Genomic DNA, 20,874 nt, shown 5'->3' with positions numbered 1-20,874 from the left:
TATATAATTTAGTGGGTTTTACCTTTGGTAAATATCTCGCCTTTTACTGGCTTCTAGAGCTTCTTTCAATTGACTCTCAGAAAGCAAGCCATCAACCTACAATAAACAGAGACTGTTAGATTATATTGCTAAATACCGTATGACCTTAGGAAATAAAATTTTAATTCTTTGTTCCCAAGATCTCACAATGAACACTTTTAAACATATAATGAAGTTGAAAAAATTTCACAGTGACTCCCCATATACCCCTACCTAGATTCTACCATTAATATTTTACTATACCTTTTGATCAATCCATCTAATTTTTTAATGTATTTGAAAGCAAATTGCAGTCATGAATACACTACCTCATAAATGATGTACCACAGGCATCGCTAACTAGAGTTCAAGGTTTGGTATAAAACTTACATATAAAATCTTAAATATACATTTGCTGAGTTTTGGCAAATGCATACACTCAGGTAACTCTAACCCCTATCAATACACAGAAAATTACCATTACCCCAGAAAGTTCTCAGAAAGGATGTATTCTCTTGTGTCACCCTTTCACACGGCGTGTTTTTGAGATACTGCCATATTGTATCATTAGTTTATTCCTTTGTTGCTCAATAGTATTGTATGACTATGCCACAAGCTTGCTTATCCTCATTCTTCTACCTTACACATTGACTTAGTATTTTCTCAACACCTTGTGTACCTTTGCCAATGTACCCACAAAAGAGGCACAGATTTCTTTCGGGTTCTTTTCTAAAGATGACGCGGGGAAGGCAACGTGGATGCAAGAAGAGAAATTCACTAGCTTCTTCTCTCCTCCTCCTATTTTGCATCTGAGTGTTAGTTACGAAATGCATAGCTGGTGACAGAGTCAGTGCTAACAGGCGTGACCCAGATGGGCTCTTGATTACTTGTCCATGGACATCAAGTTGGAAATCTGTTCATGTTTTGCTTCAGGTGTCCTCTGTGGAGACAGATCTTCCCTATCAAAGAGTCCTTCCCAGACACTCGGGCTATCAGAAGACTCCTGAGCTAAGTCTTCTCTAGGGTCACTAATCTTTGTAATTGTTTTGTTTGTAATTTGTCTTTGTTTTAGTAATAATTTTTTGTAATCTACTTCTGAAACTTTCCTGGTTCTCCCAAGACCTCACTAAATTTAAAATCAGATACAGAAACATAGTAAGCATCTAGCCAGGGCTCAGTTTAGTCAAAGCCTCATCAAGTTTTATTTCCACCAGAAGAGCATGTTGCTTTTATTGTACGACTGTAAGTCCAAAAGTCACTTATATCCATCAAATCTTTTGTCCTTTTTTAAATTTGTATTTTTTAAAGCTCATTTATTTATTTCGAGAGAGCAAGAGCAGGGGTGGGGCAGAGACAGAAGAAGAGAGAATCCCAAGCAGGCTTCGCACTGTCAGCGCAGAACCCCATGTGGGGCTTGATCTCACGAAGTGTGAGATCATGACCTGAGCCCAAAACCAAGAGTCAGATGGTTAACCAACTGAGCCACCCAGGCACCCCTCTTTTGTACTTTTTAAATGGGAGTCCACAACTGGACCAAATATGAGCACTCAGTAAATCTCTTATCTGTCAAAGATTAGAAAATAATTATATTCAGTAACAGATCAAATGAAAAAAAAGTAAAATTATCAAAGCAAAATAAGAATTTTAGAAAATAGCAAACCATTAATTACTACTTACTTTTTTTCTTATTTTTTAAAGTTATGCACATTTGGTGTAAAAATTATGAAAATATCAAAAAGTATGAAGAGAAACAAAGGGGAGGGGCAGAAAGAGAGAGAGAATCCCAAGCAGGCTCTGCACTGTCAGCTCAGAGCCCTATGTGAGGCTTGAACTCACAAACCATGAGATCATGACCTGAGCGGAAATCAAGAGTAGGACGCTTAACTGACTGAGCCACCCAGATGGCCCTTCTTCAATCGTTTTTCTATATGTATTATACTTAAAATAATTTTACTGAAATACTGTATATTCAATTTTATATTTGATATTTTTTCTAACTTCACATTTTATCACAAATATTCTAACACACTAAAATCTTTTAACAAAATTTTAATCATACTATTTTATCCCATCATAAGTTATTTACCCATTCCCCTATTACTGATCATTTAAGTGATATCCAGTCTAAGGAACACCGTGATGGATACTTTTATACATCAATTTCTGTCCCAATCTTTTTATTATTATGTATGGCAAGTCCCTGGAAATGTAATTTCCCAGCCTAGGAGCATGAATATTTGCCACATCTTGTCAAATTGCTTTCCAGAAATGTTGTACTTTATACTCTAGAGCAGTGTATATAAGTGCCTGTTTCATCACACCCTCCCCAGTACTGACTATCGTGATTTTTTAAAAATGTTTGATATTTTATTTACAGTTATGTTATTTTTTAAGTTAACTTCTCTCATGTTTATGGCTTCCCTGTATTTCTTCTTCAGTTCATGTCCTTCACTCATTTGTCGGAACCTAATATTTTCCTTACATATTAGGTCTATTCTTTAACATCTATTTCGTTTTGAGTTCATGTGACGCAAAAACGGCTTCCACTGGAAAAAGGCTCAAAGGTAAGGAGGCATGGAGAGTGGAGGAAAGCGATGGGCGCAGAGATAGTTGGAAATGGTTATTGTTAAGTTTAACTTTGGAAGCGAGGTTGGTTAAGGGAGTTACTATGTTGGAGAGTGGTTAAGGGAGTTATTAGGCTGGAGACTGAGATGTGAGGGGCAGGGGTAAGGCGCTTAGTCGATGGTCAAGATTTTCGGGAGGTTCAGCTTCCGGGGGTTGGACTAGGAGCAAAAGGGGTTAGAATCGGGGTTTCGCTTCAGGATGTTGGGGTGGAGGAGGGAGCGCTACAACTCGGGAAAGTAAGCGGGTTGGGGTAGGCTGCCAGGATTAAGGTACACCCCAGATCTCGCCCGCCACTAGAACCCAGGATGCCTCGTGGTGCCCAGGCCCCCGGCTGGACAGCCAGACGCTACCTGTAGCTTCAGTTCCTGAGTGCGGCGCTGCAGGGCCTGCAGAGGATTACGCGGCCGCCTAGCCAGCATCTCCCTCGCCTCTGCTCCGGGCGCCCTCCCGGTCGCCAGGGAAACCACGGCGGCGGGTGGGCCGGTGACGCAATCACGGCGCGCCCGCCTCTCAGCCCTGGAACCCGCCGGCGAGTGGAGGAGGGAGGTGGAGGTCGTGCCCTGTCGCAGTAGCCACCCCTCCGCGCCGCAGGTCCTGGGCTCTCAGGTCAGGCCCGGTGCCCAGTAGTTCTCTTTTGCCGGTCAGTTCCACAGGACGTGGGTGGAGGTGGGGGAGAATGCTCCACGGCGTCGGAAACTACATGTCCCACAATACCTCAGTGTTACCACGCCAATGCTGTTGGGGGTGTCAGTGTAACGGCATTTGTTCTCTCATAACCAGTTTTGCTGAACTAATCTTAAGGTATAATTTAAGCGTCATAAACTCTTAAATTAACAGCAAGGGTAGCTTTCCTATGTGGCCTACACTGTCACATCAAAGGACAGGTTTTATATTCTTCGCCGTTTGGGGCGTTGCTGGTTTCATTTCACTTTAGTGTTGTACGTTATCACGTTGTCCATCCTGAGTTCTGTGAGGATGGTGATTTTGTCTGTCCTACAGCAGGTACGCGAGCGAATATTATGATCTCCATTTTACTCCTCCTCTCAGAGAGATTGTAATAACATTTCCCCAGATGGTTCTGAATCCTTTAAGTCCAGTTCCCAAACTTTGCACTAACTACACCGAGTACAAATGATGACATGAGCTCACTTTGCAAAGGATGAACTTCACTAATATAAATGAATGCTCTTCTGTACGACGAACAAGTTGATTCCACAGGTCCAGCTACTATGCTACTTATTTGTGTACTTTTTTCTTCAAATATACCTAGAGAGAAATGACAAGTGCCCACCTCACTGAATTTTCACATTGAACCCACCTTCAGGTAACATCACCCATATAAGGATGCCGAACATTACCAGAACCCTAGGTAGTTCTCCCTTCCTAATCCCTACCCACCTCCACTGCCTATGTCCAAAGTAAACACTATACTAACTTGTAACAAACACTTGTTTTGCCTCTTTTGAACTGTCCAGTGTAATCATGCATTGTGTACTGGCATCCTGGTGGGCTTTTTTCACTCAACATGTTATTTGTGAGATGCATCTGTATCATCATGTGTAGTTGTAATTTGTTCAGTTCTTTTGCTCTCTGGTATTTTATTGTGTGATACTCTTAATATACTCATTCATTCCACTGTGGCTGGACATGTGGGTAGTTTCCAGTTTAGGGCTATTATAAACAATGCTGTTACATACATATATACGTAGTACAAACAAGTATACAGTGCTCGGCCACAGGGCATGCTTTATGTTCAGCTTTAGTAGATCCTGCCTATTTTCCCAAAGTTGTACTAATTTACTCCGTACCTATATGAGTTGTTGTTCTTCATATCTTGACAATAATTTGGTATGATCTGCTTTTTTGTAGCTCATGTCTTTAGTTTGAGTTAACTTCTGCATTATGGCTCATGATACTTAAAAATTCACATAAATGGCCCAACGTAGTATCTTCATTAAAAAGATCTGTAACAGTTGGGAATGCAAGCTGGTGCAGCCACTCTGGAAAACAGTATGGAGGTTCCTCAAAAAACTAAAAATGGAACTACCCTACGACCCAGCAATTGCACTACTAGGCATTTATCCACGGGATACAGGTGTACTGTTTCGCAGGGACACATGCACCCCCGTGTTTATAGCAGCACTATCAACAATAGCCAAAGTGTGGAAAGAGCCCAAATGTCCATCGATGGATGAATGGATAAAGAAGTTGTGGTATATATATATATATATGTACACACACACACACACACACACACACACACAATGGAGTATTACTCAGCAATCAAAAAGAATGACATCTCGGGGCGCCTGGGTGGCTCAGTCGGTTGAGCATCCGACTTCAGCTCAGGTCATGATCTCACGGCTGGTGAGTTTGAGCCCCGCGTCGGGCTCTGTGCTGACAGCTCAGATCCTGGAGCCTGCTTCGGATTCTGTGTCTCCCTCTCTCTTTGCCCCTAACCCACTCGCATTCTCTGTCTCTCTCAAAAATAAATAAACATTAAAAAAAAAAAAAAAAGAATGAAATCTTGCCATTTGCAACTACGTGGATGGAACTGGCGGGTATCATGCTAAGTGAAATGAGTCAGAGAAAAAAATCATATGATTCACACCTATGAGGACTTTAAGAGACAAAACAGATGAACATAAGGGAAGGGAAACAAAAATAATATAAAATCAGGGAGGGGGACAACACAGAAGAGACTCATAAATATGGAGAACAAACTGAAGGTTACGGGAGGGGTTGTGGGAGGGGGGATGGGCTAAATGGGGAAGGGGCACTAAGGAATCTACTCCTGAAATCATTGTTGCACTATATGCTAACTAATTTGGATGTAAATTTAAAAAAATAAAAAATTAAATTAAAAAAAAAGATTTGTAACAGTGCTCACGTGGGCAGCTCGTATACTAAAACTGAAACCGTAAGGAGATTAGTATGGCCTCTGTGCAAGGATGACAGGCAAATTCCTGAAGCGTTCTATATTTAAAAACTTTTTTTAATGTTTATTTATTTTTGAGAGAGAGAGTGAGAGACTAAGCACAAGCAGGGGAGGGGCAGAGAGAGGGAGGTATAGAATCCGAAGCAGGCTCCAGGATCTGAGCTGTCAGCACAGAGCCAGACGCAGGGTTCAAACCCGAGAACTGTGAGATCAGGACCTGAGCCAAAGTTAGACGCTTAACCAACTGAGCCACCCAGGTGCCCCCTGAAGCATTCTGTGTGAAAACAAACGAACAAAAAAACAGGTTTATCACAACAAATGAGAAAGGAGTGCTATTTTATTGTAAGAGGTAAGCAAAACCCATCATTTATGAAATCCTTATTTAAATATGTATGTATAAATTAGAAAAAAATATTGTAGATCAGATCTATAAGGATTTCCATATTTTAAATGGAAAAGTTACAGTCATGAATATGGTATAATTCTATGTTGGTAAAAATAAACAAATAAACCCCCTACATGTGTGTATATATATGAGCGATGAGGAAGGATGCAAAAAAGCTGATTACTCTTGTTCATCTCAAGTGGAAAGATGACTGATTTTATACATTTTGTACTATATTCAGAGTTATAACCATTTATTCCTTTAAGTCCTGGATCAGCATCATCAACATCATCTAGGAGCTTGTTAGAAATGCATAGTCTCAAAAAAGAAAAAATGCATGTTCTCAGGCCCCATCACAGACCTACAGAATCAGAACCTATGTTTTAATAATACCTCAGTGTTTCATGTGCACTTTCAACGTTGAGAAATACTATTTATTATTATTTTTTTAATGTTTATTTATTTTTGAGAGAGAGAGAGACAGAACATGAACGGGGGAGGGGCAGAGAGAGAGGGAGACACAGAATCGGAAGCAGGCTCCAGGCTCTGAGCCATCAGCCCAGAGCCCGACGCGGGGCTTGAACTCACGGACCGCAAGATCGTGACCTGAGCCGAAGTCGGCCGCTTAACCGACTGAGCCACCCAGGCGCCCCAAGAGAAATACTATTTCAATAGTATTTAGTGTGCTATAAGGGATGAGAGTACTCAGCTGCCTTCTTTTTCATAAATTTACATTTCTTTTGATTTGTGATGCTCAGCATAGTCACATTAACAGTCTTTGCTTCTCTCTTGCCATTATGAAAACCAAAGTAACCTAAAACACGAAAGGTTGGTAGTAAGGTTGCCAAAGCCAAAGCAAAGCATGATGACTATTTCTCCTGAGAACAAGCCATTTTGTAAAACTCACTATGATTTTCTTCCAACTCTGTTAAAATGAATATTAACTCTGTATTGCTACCTTACAGGAGACACCGAAAACGTATTCAATGGCTTTTGAGAGGCTCATTATGTACAGTTAGCAGAACTAAGTAGTTAGGGATCCGCTAATGAGAGATTACAGCAGAGGACAGAGAAAGTTGCCTACTTCAGGACCTTAAGACAATCCACCTCAAAAGTGTCAAATATTTATGAGCACCTTGGTGCAAAGCGCTGGTTAGACCTGTGGAACAAGATGTTTAAGGCACTGGCCTCAAAGAGCTTATGAGCTAGGGTGGTGGACTAGAATCATGAAGCTGTACCAACTACCAAAGATTGTCATGGAAGTGCCACCTGGCATGCAGAATTTCCTGCCAAGTGAACTGTACACATGGGATTTGAGTTCTCGAGTAAGATTACCAGTGAAAACACCCACTACACACTTGAAAGGGTGAAGCTGGAAATAAAAGGATCAGGTAGGATAGAAATACCTTAGAGAGGGTTCTGCTTGGATGTGTCCATTAAGCCTGGGGACTGGCTTGGAAACCAAAGGGAAAGGATAGAGCAGAGGCCCAAGGATTGAAGTTTCAGGAACTTGAAGCAGTAGTAAAAGTTTGGGAACGTGGGTAATTTTATGTTATTAGGGAAGTATGGCAAGAATAATTTCCAGGGAGAAACTGGCATTATCAAATACTCTGGAGGTGAAAATTAAAAATTCATAAATGGCCGTTCGATAACAATGGCTCTGGAGCATGCAGAGGGCAGACTCCAGGAATTTAATGGGCAAAGCATTTAGGAAGTGATAGTAGGCCATTTTTTCTAATTAGCAAATGATGGGGCCAACCAAAGATTTTTTTTCCAAAGTCAAGATCTGTGCAGGTTTATAAAAAGAATTTGGAAAGCAGGGATAGACTGCAGGTGCTAGAAATACACTGTGTCCTAGAGAACAAGGAAGGGGGCTGAGAGATGCAGAATTCAACGGAGGCCAAAGAGGAGTCAGCCTTGGAAGGGATGTGTGCATCTTCTCTTGTGAGAAAGGAAAAGTCAATGAGATAAAGCCTCCAAACCAGTGGTTTTGAACCACTGCTGGGCATCACAATCACTTGGCGAGCTTTAAAAAGCCCAATGCTCAGGCATACCCCAAACTACATAAATGGAAATCTGTGGCATGCTGAAATTTTTAAGGCTCTCTAGATGATTATATTGTGCAGCCCTTTTGAAAACCACTGCCCTTCAACAGAGCTATTGAGAGGAAGAACAATGAGGGAATTCTAGCCTAATGGCCTCTATCTTCTCATATGGTTGAGAAGCAAACTGCAGGCCAGATGGGATAAGCTCTAAGAACCAACATTTTAGTCTTTGTGTTCACAGAAGGAAAATAAGAGTTGGAAGTAATAAAGCATGATGGCTCCAGTAAAATGGAACAAAAAAATAAAAAATAAAAGCTTTGTGTGGAAACTTGTTTGAATTTTCTTATGTTAATGTGCTGAGACACAAAATTAATCTTTGTAAGAATGAGCAAGGACAGTGTTACAGAAAACACCTCTTGCAAATTAAAAATAGACAAGGCCTTAGTCACTCTTGATTTTTAGATAACAGTTGGAATTTATCACTAAGCTCTAGTCAAGAGGGGGTTTCCTTTAATGTATATAACATAGTAACACATAAATGAAGTGTTTACCAATAAAAACTGGAGTATGTTGTCACTCTCATAAGTGCAAAAGTCTTACATACATCATCCCTAACTCAGTTATTTTTACACAGTCCCTTGCTTTACTGCACAGGTCCATTAACAGTTGGGTGAAAGGACTCCTAATGGTCCCTGGGCCAACTCTCCTTTGCAGTTGTACCAAGGAATTGCCATATATTCCTTAAAAAAGATTATCTGCTCAAAACACTAACAGATGAGTTTTGAGAATCCCGATCTTTTGATGCAGTGAACTGCTTGCCAGGCAAGATACTCCTTTTCCTTGTGATAAAAGATTCAAAGAGGTTTAAGAATTTTTTTTATTTTGAAAATAAAATTGACTCATAAAGTGCAACGAGAAATTAGATCTGTCCAGTGTTCTGTATCCATCTTCGACAAACTGCTGGAAACAGAAGAGAAAAACAATTAGAAATATATAATCGTTAACTTAAAATTATTGTCTTGTGGAGTTAAACTATGAACTATGAGATCTGATGTTACAGATAAGAAAATTTGCATAGCTCTGATGGAAAAGCTACCACTAGATGCAAGGCTCCTAACTTCCAGGCCAGTGCTCTTTCCACTTTACCAGGCTGCTAAGAACCAAAGAATTCAGACTGGAGATTACAAAACATGAATGCAAAGATATACCAAGATCTACCAAGGATACTATCGAAAAGAATGACATGGGGGAAAGGAGGTGGCCGGCATACCCCCACGATCCGTTTTCTTTTTTCCTTTCCTTCTTTCCAGTAGCTTACTTTCCAGAAGTTTAATGTCAAGGTGCAACGATACTGCACGTGGTAAGGCATGCCCACTAAAGGCACGCAGTGAACTGAACTACGACACCACAGTGTACGTTTTTTGGGGGAAAAGAAAACCTCCTCTCTCTGGTGTCTGTGGGAGAGAGTCACCTCCTATATGGTATCCACAGGCGCTCCTGCCCCACGATATCCGCCCGTCCCCGACATCTCCGCTTAGTCTCCGTACCATCAGTACCGCTCACCGACTCCCATCAAGAGCAAGGCGCTGCAGAGTGTGTACGGAGACCGTAGGTCACGTGTCGGAGCCCCGCCAGCGCAGGGCGAGGTGGGCGCGCGAGCGCGCGCGGGGTCTCAGGCCAAGTCCAGCTTCTTCTGAGTCACCGCCAGCTTGTCCTGCAGCCTCCGCTTCCTCCAGTCCAGGTAGCGCCTCCGCAGCCGGTTCGCCTGCCAGCCCACGAGCACTCCAGACGCGAAGGCCACCAGCACAGACAACTGCAGCGTCCGCTCGGACACGTTCGCCATGGCAGCCGGCGGCGTGAAGCCTGACCTACGGCGCGGCGGCGGGGTCAAACGGGCGGAGCGCAGGGTGGTGCGTGCGCAGCGCGTCCTGCGGCGCCTTCGCTCAGACCTCACGACTTCTGGCTCGCCGTCTCTAGTTTGGCCGGCCTGTGGGTGTCCCCTCCTTCCCTCCTCGGGCCCTCTACAGTAGTTATTGTTTGGCGTTAGTCAGATAAGTCAGATATTGTCTTGCCTTATTAGCTAACTTTGATGGTGTGTCTTTCCAGACTTATTGTAAGCCCAACACCTCTTTGTATTTTCTCTAGGCGGGGGAATGCGAGCCGCATATGTAACACTCCATTAACTGGTAACGCATTAAAAAAAAAAAAAGAAAAAGAGATGAAAATTATTTTAATAATATGATTTGTTTAGCCCAATATATACAGGATGTTATCATTTCAACCTGTAATCAACATAAAAATTATTAATGAGATATTTTTTGTACTCAGTTTTTGAAATTTGATGTAGATGTTGTAATTAACAGCGCATCTCAATTTGAACGCTAAAGTTTCAGGGGAAATACTTAGTATCCAGATTTCATAAAAGTTAGTTGAAAAAGATATATATACTCAGGTTGTTCCAAAGACACATAAAAATTTCTCCAATAACTGAGTTGAGTATCAGTTTTTAAATTTAATTAAAAATTTAAAAAAATGTTTATTTATTTTTGAGAGACGGTGAGCACAAGCTGCGGAAGGATAGAGGGAGAGAGGGAGACACAGAATCTGAAGCAGGCTCCAGGCTCTGAGCTTTCAGCACAGAGCCCATAGTGGAGCTCAAACCCATAAACTATGAGATCATGACCTGAGCCGAAGTCGGAGGCTTAACTGACTGAGCCACCCAGAGGCCCCTAAATTCATTAAAGTTTTAAAGAAGTTCAAAGTTCACTTCTTCTGTCACACTAGTCATATATGTATTGGACAGCGAGTTCTAGAGGGCCCTGCTATGCCAGTTCTGCTATGCCAGAACTAGTAGTGGGTCAGAATTGCTGGCATGGTGAAAAAATTCTAATGATAGAAGGCATTCTGGTGGACAGACCCTAAGGTGACCCCCAATGCCTTTGTGTAATTTCTTCTCAAGTGTGGGACCTGTGACTTGCTTCTACCTAACAGAATAAAGCAAAGGTGCTGGGATGTCACTCCTGGGATTCCTTTATGGTGTATAACACTTCTTTTTAACAGACTGATGACTCTCCTTACCAGCTTGATGATGAATGTGAACATGTTGAAGAAGCTCATATAGCAAAGGACTGCAGGTGGCCTCTAGGAACATCAGGATGCCCCCAGCCCACAGCTGGCAAAAAGATGGAGCCTTCAGTTCTACAGCCCAAGGAAATTAACTGCCCTGTCAACCTGAATAAGCTTGGAAGCAGGATCTTCCCCGGTTCCACCCCCAAAGTAAGAACACACCCTGGCTGACATCTTGATTGTAGACTTTCGAGAACCCAACAGAGGACCCATGTGGCTGGGCTCCTAACCCATGGAAAGTTGATATTATAAATGTGTGTTGTTTTAAGTCGCTAGGTTTGTGATAATTTGTTACACAGCAACAGAAAACTAATGCGGTCAGGAAAGGGAGACCAGCCCGTGGAGCCTGAACTCGTTAGATTGGGGCGGACTGACCTCACGTCTCTATTGATAACCAGCAAGTGGACTTTCATACCCGAGGCAGAACACATCTTGGCAGAGAGATGTTAAAGACAGTATCGGGTCCAATGTGAACTCACATCTGCCGTGCTTAATGTTCATTTATTTGGCAAATATGTATGGAATGCTGCAGGAGGCATTGGGAATGCGGAAGTGGCTACAGCACGACTTCCCTCAGCTTAGTGCAGGGTGAAAGATGGGGAAAAAATTAAGACACATTATGATGAATTGGAATATTTAGTAAGTATGTAGCTGAGACTTAAAAAAAGAAAACCCTCAGAAAGACTCTTTCTCGTTATAGTCCATCCAATCTGTCAACCAGTTCTGTTGGTCACATTTTCAAAATATGGGCAGAATTCAACCACTTCTCACCACGTCTCCCTTCACTGCTACCTTTTGTTTCAAGCTGCCGTCATCTCCTACCTAAGTTACTGCAATAGCCCTCATCAGGTTTCTGTGCTTCTGTCGCTTTCCACCACATTCTATTCTCAGTGAAAGAGCCAGAGCGAACCTTGGAGATCAGAAGTCGGGTCATCTCCCTCTTCTGCTCAAACCGTGCAGTGGCCAAAGCCCTGGCAGTGGTCCCCAGAGCTGTCTGCATGATCAGTTCCTCCCCATCCCTTCCCCATCACCCGTGTGCTCATTGTTTCTTGTGCTCGCCTGGCATACTCCTACCTAAGAATATTCGCATGGGCAGTCCCCCTGCCTGACACGCTCTTCTCCCAGATGCCTGCATAACTAACTTCCTCACCCCTTTTAGGTTCTTGTCAACTGCCACCTTCTCAACAAGGCCTCTGTGACTATTTAAAAAATCACAATCCAAATCCCCCCCACTGCCCCGGCCCTCCTGATCTCCTTTTCCCCACTCTATTCTCCACCTCCACAGTATTTATAGCCTTCCACCTACTGTAGGATTTATACTATCCATTTGTATTTAGTATACTTATTGTTTATTGCCTGTCTCCAGCTACAGTGTAAGCTATTCAAGGGGAAGGATTTTTGTCTCAGTTGTATACTGGTGGATCTCAAGTGTCCGCAGTAGGGGCTGGCACCTAACAGTCAGTAAATATTTGGAGTGGATGACAGCAGGGAGTGGTCAGGGGAGTCTTATGGGTGTGTGGCTGAACTGAATCTTGAAAGATGAGTAGGAAAATCAGGAGAAATGAAATTTCTCTGGATCGCAGTTTTCTCATTGTAAAATAGTTTGGTGTGATTCAGTAGCTCTAAGATATTTTTAAATCAAGTTTTGGCAGCCTGAAGTTGTGTACTTGGGCCACTGGTATTATTGCAAATTTGAACCTCGCTTGGAATTCTTACCTCATCCCTAAGTGGCCTGTGGGCTAAAAATAAACCAGATCATGTGCACATGTATGCTGCAGCAGGCCTTGAATATGGGAAAACCTTAGGTGGATAGAGCTGGGAGAGACAGTAGAAATGCCCTTAATTTTGCAGGAGGAAACGCTGGCCAGACGGGAGAATAGAACTGCTGGGAAGAAGGCAGGGGTGTAAGGCTTTAAATCCCTCTTAAAGAGTCAGTGTGTCCCTGGCTTGAGACTGTATTTTGCCCCCAGGGTGCATTATTTCAATGGGGCATTTTTGTAGACTTGATTATGGTCAACCAGCTTTGAGGTGATGATTACATTTGGATTCACAGGTGGAATAGTCAAGTGTAATGAGTTAATTGATTACATGACTTTTTTTTTTTTAAGGTTGTTTATTTATTATTTATTTGTTTGTTTGTTCGTTTAAGAGCGGACACAAGCAGAGGAGTGGGGAAGAATCTGAGGCAGGGTCCACACTGTCAGCACAGAGCCTGATGCAGGGTTCGATCTCACAACTGTGAGATCATGACCTGAGCTGAAATCAAGAGTCAGACGCTTAACCAACTGAACCACCCAGGTACCCCTGTGTGAGTGTCTTTTGAATGATACATTAACTGCCATTGTTGAGTTTGCTGTTTGAAGTGCTTGGCAAGGGAAAAGATTTTGTCATTTACAGTATTAGACCTTTATTGCTTATAAATTTATTTAAAGTATATAAATGGAATTGATTTCCTCTGCAACTCTAGGACCGTACGCAACAAAGCAGTCATTTTATACCCTAAAGCCTCCATAAAGGGTGGAACTTTGCCATGATTAACATGGCGCATTCATATCAGTAGGTCCTTGAGTTCTGGGCCCGTGGAACTCAGGCTGGGCCTGTTTCCCTGAGCCACAAGCACACAGCCCTCTGTGTCAGTTTAAACTTTTTTTTTTATTATTATTTATTTTTGAGACAGAGACAGAGGGTGAGTGGGGGAGGGGCAGAGAGAAAGGGGGACACAGAATCTGAAGCAGGCTCCAGGCTCTGAGATATCAGCACAGAGCCTGATGTGGGGCTCGAACTCACAAACCGTGAGATCATGACCTGAGCTGAAGTCAGATGCTTAACCGACTAAGCCACCCATGCGCCCCAACCCCGTATGTCAGTTTTAACTGCCGGATCCTTTGTGTCCCATTCTCTTCCCTTGAGTTTTGGGAAGTGGGAAGAAAAATTCTTCCTGCCTCCACCAGTATACATTCTAAGAGCCTGGGACTTAGGGGAGGTAGGCATGCAAAGTAAATACACCAGATTGTGTGATTGTCAAGTGTGAATCATTTCCTCCCTGGTGCGTAAGCAAGAATGAAAGCGATGCCACGGCAAAGGCTGAGCCTTGATCCTTGTCTTTGGCAGGAGCTATAATGTGCTTCTTCAAGTCTGCCTCGGTGGTTTCTAATTCTGGAGACGTGCACAGTAGAATGGTCTCCCACAGTCCTTTCAGAAAGAACAGGAAAACCCTTCTGTATTCTTCTGTAAAGAAGACACCAGCCTATCTCCTCATAATTCTGAGGTAAAATGGTCACCTATAATTCACTCATTATTCCACTAAGTATTTGCTCAGTGCATACCACATGCCAGATATTTATTGCTGCATATTCCATGCTGAGCCAATGTCAAGGACCTACTGTCTAGGAGGAAGAATGACAACAATCAAATCTTCACACAAATAAATATAGCCTTACAAACACTGACGAGTGCTTAGATGAAAAAGTACTGTGCACCATGCTTACGGGAACACATTAGAGCCTAACTGGGTTTGGGAGGATGGGAGTTGTCAAGACAGGTTTCCTATGGGCTTTGCAGTTAGGACCTGACGTGAGACACACAAGTAGGAATGGGAGGGAGAGTTCTTCTCTTGACCAGGAGGATGCACTCGTGAATGTTTGAGGCTGCAAAAAGCTGACTCAGTGGGAACTGGAGGGGCAGGAGCGGAAGAGAGGGGGGAAAAGTAGATAGGACTTGCAGGCCATGTCAAGGGCTTTGGACTTTACTGAGAGGGAAGTAGACCACCATTTTTGTGAGCAGGGGAGTTACAGGGTTCTGTTTGCATATTAATAAAAGTAATCTGATTTCTGTTGGAGAATGGATTGGAAAGTGCCATGGATGGACGTAGGGAAACTGGTTAGGAAACTATTCCAGTAGTGTAGACAAGAGACAGTGGCAGTATAGTGTATAGGAGTGGATGTTAGGCATACTTGAGGTTGACACTTTTTTCTTGCAGTACTTTAGAGATGCTCCATTGTCGGTACTGTAATAGCATTGTATGGGGACCATTGGTAGCCATACTTGTGGGGAGCACAGCATAACAAATACACTAGTCAACTCACTATGTCGTACACCTGAAGCTAGTGTAACATTGCGTGTCAACTTCATTAAAAAAAAAAATGAAAAACAAAATGAATGGGGCACCTGGGTGGGTGACTCAGTCGGTTGAGCCTCAGACTCTTGATTTCGGCTCAGGTCATGATCTCACAGTCGTGAGATCAAGCCTCACGTTGGGCTCTGTGCTGAGCGGGGAGCCTGCTTAAATTCTCTCTCACCCTCTCCCTTTGCCCGGTCCTGCTTGCACACACGTGCACTCACTCAAAAAAAAAAAAAGAAAGAAAGAAAGAAAAATAAGAAAAAAGATGTTCCATTGCCTTCTGGCTTGCTTAATTTTGGAAACAAAGTCTTTATCTGTATATAATGAGTCTTTTTTCCCCTCTGGCTGCTTTTAAGACTATCAAGAAGTTTTAGCAATTCAGTTATGATGTATTTTGTATAGTTTTAAAAAGTTTATTCTGTTTGGAATGTGTTGAGTCTCTTGAATCTGTGGGATTAATAGTTTTCACCAAATTTAGAAAACTTTTGGCCATTTTTTCTTCAAATAGTCTTATGCCTCCTTTTTTTCTTGGGACACACAGAGTTCAGGGATTGGTGGATTTTCAAAAGCAGTAATGTTTAAGGATTTTTTTTTTTTAACTTTTAACTGTGAAAGCAAGTGATTCATTGATGACTGGCTAACTTGCAGATGTTTTTCCATTGAAAGGAGGCTCTTGCCAATTGGCTGTTTTTTCAGAAGTGTAACTGCTGGGATGAAGTTGTTATGGGTTGATCAGGATGAATTTAAAGCTGGTTATAGTAGTTATTCATTGTTGTGGTCAGATAATTTTTTTGTAGGAGGATAGCAATTTTTTTCCCTCAGTCTCTCTTTTTAATCTTCCATCCGGTAGAATTGCAGGAAATACCCTAGGAATTAAGCAGAGTTCTACCAGTGTTATTGATTCTTCTTGAAGATGAGGTTTCATTTCCAGAAGTCTGATGATCAGTTGAGTATCAATCAACATGTTTTCATCTCGTTTTGTCTTTGATTGATGTGCATTTGCGATTCTGGACAACAGACATTGAACAACTATGAGACAGACAAGAATAATTAAGAATATTATAAGATGGGACTGGAAAGCACATGGAAACCATGACCCAGTATTTCTCAGGCCTAAAGACAAATCCAATAACTTCCTGAGTCTACCTTGAGTAGCCAGGTTGCCTTTTTCCTTAAGTTAGGTGATGGATTGTTCCCTCCCACCTCTGGAACAAAATCTAGGTAAAGATGGAGTATTAGTAATAGTGCGAACTCCAAGGTTATTCTATTATCCATAACTAACTACTTGAGCTCTAAGGGCTGGACTCATTAATTTGTGTCAGCCAAAGCGAGGTTCTAATTGTTGATGGTCACCTCAAGTTGGCCAAATTTTATAGGCAGGATCACAATCCCTAGGAGGCTATTTACAAAATATTATTTATACCTCCAGGAAAAATAATAAATTGCCACTTTAGAGTGTTACAACAAAGAATAGCATTTGAGGAGGAACAGGTAACAGTATTTCATAATTAATTAAATAGCAGAAAAATAATAGATGATCTCAGTTAGAAGTAAGCACTGTCCTGCATGTGGTACCATCAGATTTTACAGTTCCAGTATGAGATCTGGAGATGTGTCTGTTGGGTTAGCTAAGGCTGAATTTGCTCTGAGACAAATGGGATATGCCTTAACTACTGGGTCAAAAGACAGGTTAATAATAGGCCATGGATCTTTGATATGCACCGTGTGTTAACAGCTTTAGATGTCAGCTCACCTTTCCTTTCATGTACATATGAAAAGAAAGCTTTATGGTAATCTGGGAGATGCAGTTCAGGTGACTGTAGATGAAAGTCGTGAGACCACAGCAAGTCTTTTCCATCTCTGCTTTTTCCATTCCATGAAGGAGATTCTAAAGGGTTTGATTTAGGCAAATGGTATCAAGTCCTTGCTGTTTCAGAAAAGTTTGGAATGCATTGCACACGATACCGTTAGTCTCAGAAATCCTTCTTACTGTCTTCTGGTGGTTGGTTGTGGGTAATTTTGATGAATTTGCGATCTTTTCTTAGATACTGTCCTTCCGTCAGCTGATGTGTCTTGGCACGTCAGTGGGCAGATACTTAAAGTGAGTCTTAGAGTCATCACATCAGGGGACCTCAGAAGAGCTCATTTACATATAGGGTCAGAGCGATCACCTAGGGAATAGCATCTCCTTTGAGTCTTGGTTTAACTGTGATGAGGCGTCAGTGGATTCCTGGGTCCAAGTGAATTATTAATTTTCCTGGGTGAAAGCAAATAATGTTGACTATTTTACTCCCTTGAGACACTGAACAAAGACAAGTACAAATCTATTACAGTGAGGAGAGGATGGTGTTTAGGTTAGGCATTATTAGGAAGTAAGGTATAACTATTTTTCTAATTGCACGCAGATCTCAAACAAATCTATATTCTCGACCACTAGGTATTTTAACAGTGAAGTAGATGTATTACATGAACTGGTACAAGGCAGAATTAGTTGGTTACTGTAATGCCCACCAGCGGCTGGTCTTAGGTTTCACGAGGCAATCATATTCAGTACCTGGAATAGCCCACGCGTGGCGCTGGGTTCACTGAGAAGGATAGAGGTCCGGACCTGGCAGTCGGGTGTGTTTCTTCAGCAGTAGTCTCGCAGCTGTGCACAGAGCAGTCCTAGTGGAAGATTAAATGTGAGAGAACGAGATCACAAAGGTGGGTGTCAGGGCCAAGCTCACGTCCCAACTAGGAGCAAGTATCCTGCACGTGGTTCTGCAGGCAGAGCCTCCAGGGCCACAGGTCCCGCTCACATGTCACGACACTCAGGGAAGCCCAGAGCCACGGCCCCCTGCCAGGCACTTACACACCATTCATGGTCCTTGTAATCCAGAGGCACTTTACCGATCTGGGCTCATTTTTACCACAAAGAGTGTAGACGCTCCAGCTCTGTGAGGTTTCTAGAAAGTTAACCCAAGGTCAGTTTTGACTGTACAGAGGATATTTGTTAACCTTTTGCTTGCAGGTACAGTTGGCGTAAGATCTTTCTTTGCTTCAACTTTTAGAAGATGCCAACATAGAACAGAATAAATTCCAGAAATAAACCCACGTAAATACGGTGAATTGATTTTTGACCAGGATTGGAGGGCAGTTCAATAGGTATAGGACAGTCTTCAACAAATGGTGCTGGATAACTGGACATCCATAAGTAGAATAAGAACCTTGAACCTCAACTCACACTGTATATAAAATTGATTCAAGATGTATCATAGATCTAAATATAAACCATAAGACTATCAACTTTTGGAAGAAAACATAACAGAGAATCTTTATGAACTTGGGTTAGGCCAAGAATTCTTATTATGATACCAAAAGCACAATTATTAATGGAACTTGATCAAAATTACACAACTCTGCCCTGCCAAAGATACTGTTAAGACAATAAAAACACAAGCCAAAGACTGGGGAAAATATTTAAAAATCACATATCCAATGAAAACGATACGCAGAATACATAAAGAACTCTCAAAACTCAACACTAGAAAACCAACAGACATAAAAGACTGGGAAGGATTTTAACAGGCACTTTACCAGAGAGGATGTACAGGAGACAGGTGCATGAAATAATGTGCAATGTCATTAGGGACATGCAAAGTAAAACCACGATGAGATAACACTGCACACCTGTTAGAACAGCTAAGACATTTTTCAAATGACAACACCAAGCATGTTGGCGGGGACTCTGAGAATGGGAAACTTACACATCATTGCCAGTGGGAATGTAAAATGGCACAGTGACTCTGAGAACAGTTTATCAATCTTTTGTGAAGTCACTGACCAGGTGACCAGCAATTCCATTCCTAGATATTTGCCCTAGAGAAATGAAAATTTATATTTACCCCAAATCTGTGCATTAATGTTTTTAGCACCTTTATTCATAGTAGCCCAAAATTGGAAAAGACCCACATGTCCTCTCATGGGTGAATGGATGAATAAACTATGGGGCATCCGTACAATCCAACAACACCCAACAGTAAAAAAGGAATTACTCTTGATGCACGCAGCAACAGGGATGCATCTCTAAAGCATTGGGCTATGTGAAAGAAACCAGACTCAAAGCTATATGATTTTATGTATATGACAGTCTGGAAAAGGCAAAACTATAGGAGAACATATCAGTGGTTGCTGAGGTTCAGGAAGGAGAAGGGCTTGACCTTTACACAAAGAGGTAGCACAAGGGAGTTTTTTAGGGTCATGGAACTTTCTGTATCTCAGTGGTAGTGGTGGTTACTCAAACCTGTATGTGTGTTAAAACTTATAAAATTACAGACTTTTTAAAGTTAATTTTATATGTTAACTTAAGAGTAAAAAAATGAAAGAGAAACCCAACTGATTTGAAACTATGTCCACGTGAAACTGCCCATGAATGTTTACAGCAGCCTCATTCATTACTGCCAAAACTTGGAAGCAACTGATATGTCATTTAATAAGTGAAAGGATATACAAGCTGTGCTCCACCCACACAATGGAATATCATTTAACAATAAAAAGAAATGAGCTGTCAAGCCATGAAAAGACATGGATTGACCTTAAATGCGTATTGCTAAGTGCAAGACGCTGCTCTGAAAGGCCACATGCTGCATGATTCTAGCTCCATAGCATTCTGGGAAAGGGAAAACTATAGAGACGGTAAGAGATCAGTGGTTACCATAAGTTTGGGGGTGGGAGAAGTGTTGAGTAGGTGAAGCACAGTGGATTCTGGGGGGTGATAAAGTACAGTGGATTTTTTAGGGTGATGAAGTTGTTCCATATGATACGGTAATGATGGATACAAGAAATTTAAGCATTTGTCAAGGCCCATAGAATTTTACAGCACAAAGACTGAACTGTAATGTAGGTAATATTCTTGAAATTTTTTATTGTGGCAAAATGAACATAACATTCAATTTACCATTTTGACCATTTTTAAGTGGCAGTGAGTACATTCGCAATGTTGTGTAGCCATTCTATCCATTTCCAGATCTTTTTCATCATCCCAAATGGAAACTCTGTCCCATTGAATAACTCTCCCTTCTCCCTTACTCCAACAACTGGTAGCGTCTCTTACACTTTCTATCTCTATGAATGTACCTATTCTAGGTACCTCATATGAGTGGAATCATACAGTATTTATCCTTTTGTCTCTGGCTTATTTCATTTAACATGACATTTTTACAGTTTACCCATATTGTGGCATGTTTCAGAATTTAATTCCTTTTTACAACTAAATAATATTCTATAGTATATGTAAATACCACATGTGGTTTGTTCATTCTACCTTTTGGCTATTATGAATACTACTGTTGTGAACATTGGTATCCAGGTATATGTTAAGAGTCCTGCTTTCAGATCTTTTGGACATATACCTAGAAGTGGAATTGCTGGATCATATGGTCATTCTATGTTTAGCTTTTTGAGGAAACCCCCACCATGTTTTCCACAGAGGTTGCCCCATTTTACATTCCCGCTAGCAATACACCATTATTCTAATTTCTCCACATCCTTCCCAACACTTGTTGTTTTCTTCCTTCCTTTCTTCCTTCCTTCCTTCCTTCCTTCCTTCCTTCCTTTCTTTCTTTCTTTTCTTTTCTTT

The 20,874-nt window shown here is 41.7% G+C and overlaps 2 protein-coding genes and 1 non-coding gene across 3 annotated transcripts in view; 1 reads left to right on the top strand and 2 right to left on the bottom strand.

The window, feature by feature from the left end:
* The window catches only part of NPHP1 (nephrocystin 1), a 59,773-nt gene extending 56,662 nt beyond the window's left edge, over window positions 1-3,111 (bottom strand). Inside the window, 2 exon segments of the mRNA XM_049652190.1 lie at window positions 23-96; window positions 2,994-3,111. Coding sequence (XP_049508147.1) covers window positions 23-96; window positions 2,994-3,062 — 143 coding nt within the window. The 5' untranslated portion in view covers window positions 3,063-3,111.
* Window positions 3,112-5,525: 2,414 nt separating this feature from the next.
* Window positions 5,526-5,629, top strand: LOC125937826 (U6 spliceosomal RNA). The gene has a single exon (XR_007462516.1). It is a non-coding gene; the product is annotated as a U6 spliceosomal RNA (small nuclear RNA).
* Window positions 5,630-8,854: 3,225 nt separating this feature from the next.
* On the bottom strand, window positions 8,855-9,894 carry MTLN (mitoregulin). The gene is made up of 2 exons (XM_049652189.1): window positions 9,559-9,894; window positions 8,855-8,971 (listed from the first exon to the last, which is right to left on the bottom strand). Exon 1 carries the CDS (start codon window positions 9,852-9,854, stop codon window positions 9,684-9,686), a length of 171 nt encoding a protein of 56 aa, XP_049508146.1. The 5' UTR covers window positions 9,855-9,894; the 3' UTR covers window positions 8,855-8,971; window positions 9,559-9,683.
* Window positions 9,895-20,874: the final 10,980 nt, after the last annotated feature.

The sequence above is a fragment of the Panthera uncia genome (genome assembly GCF_023721935.1).
Source record: "Panthera uncia isolate 11264 chromosome A3 unlocalized genomic scaffold, Puncia_PCG_1.0 HiC_scaffold_12, whole genome shotgun sequence".
Classification (NCBI taxonomy): Eukaryota; Metazoa; Chordata; class Mammalia; order Carnivora; family Felidae; genus Panthera; species Panthera uncia.
This window is presented reverse-complemented; position numbering and strand designations above follow the sequence as displayed.

Excerpts from the sequence above, each read along its gene's own strand:
- MTLN (XM_049652189.1), bottom strand. The coding sequence starts at position 9,854 with ATGGCGAACGTGTCCGAGCGGACGCTGCAGTTGTCTGTGCTGGTGGCC.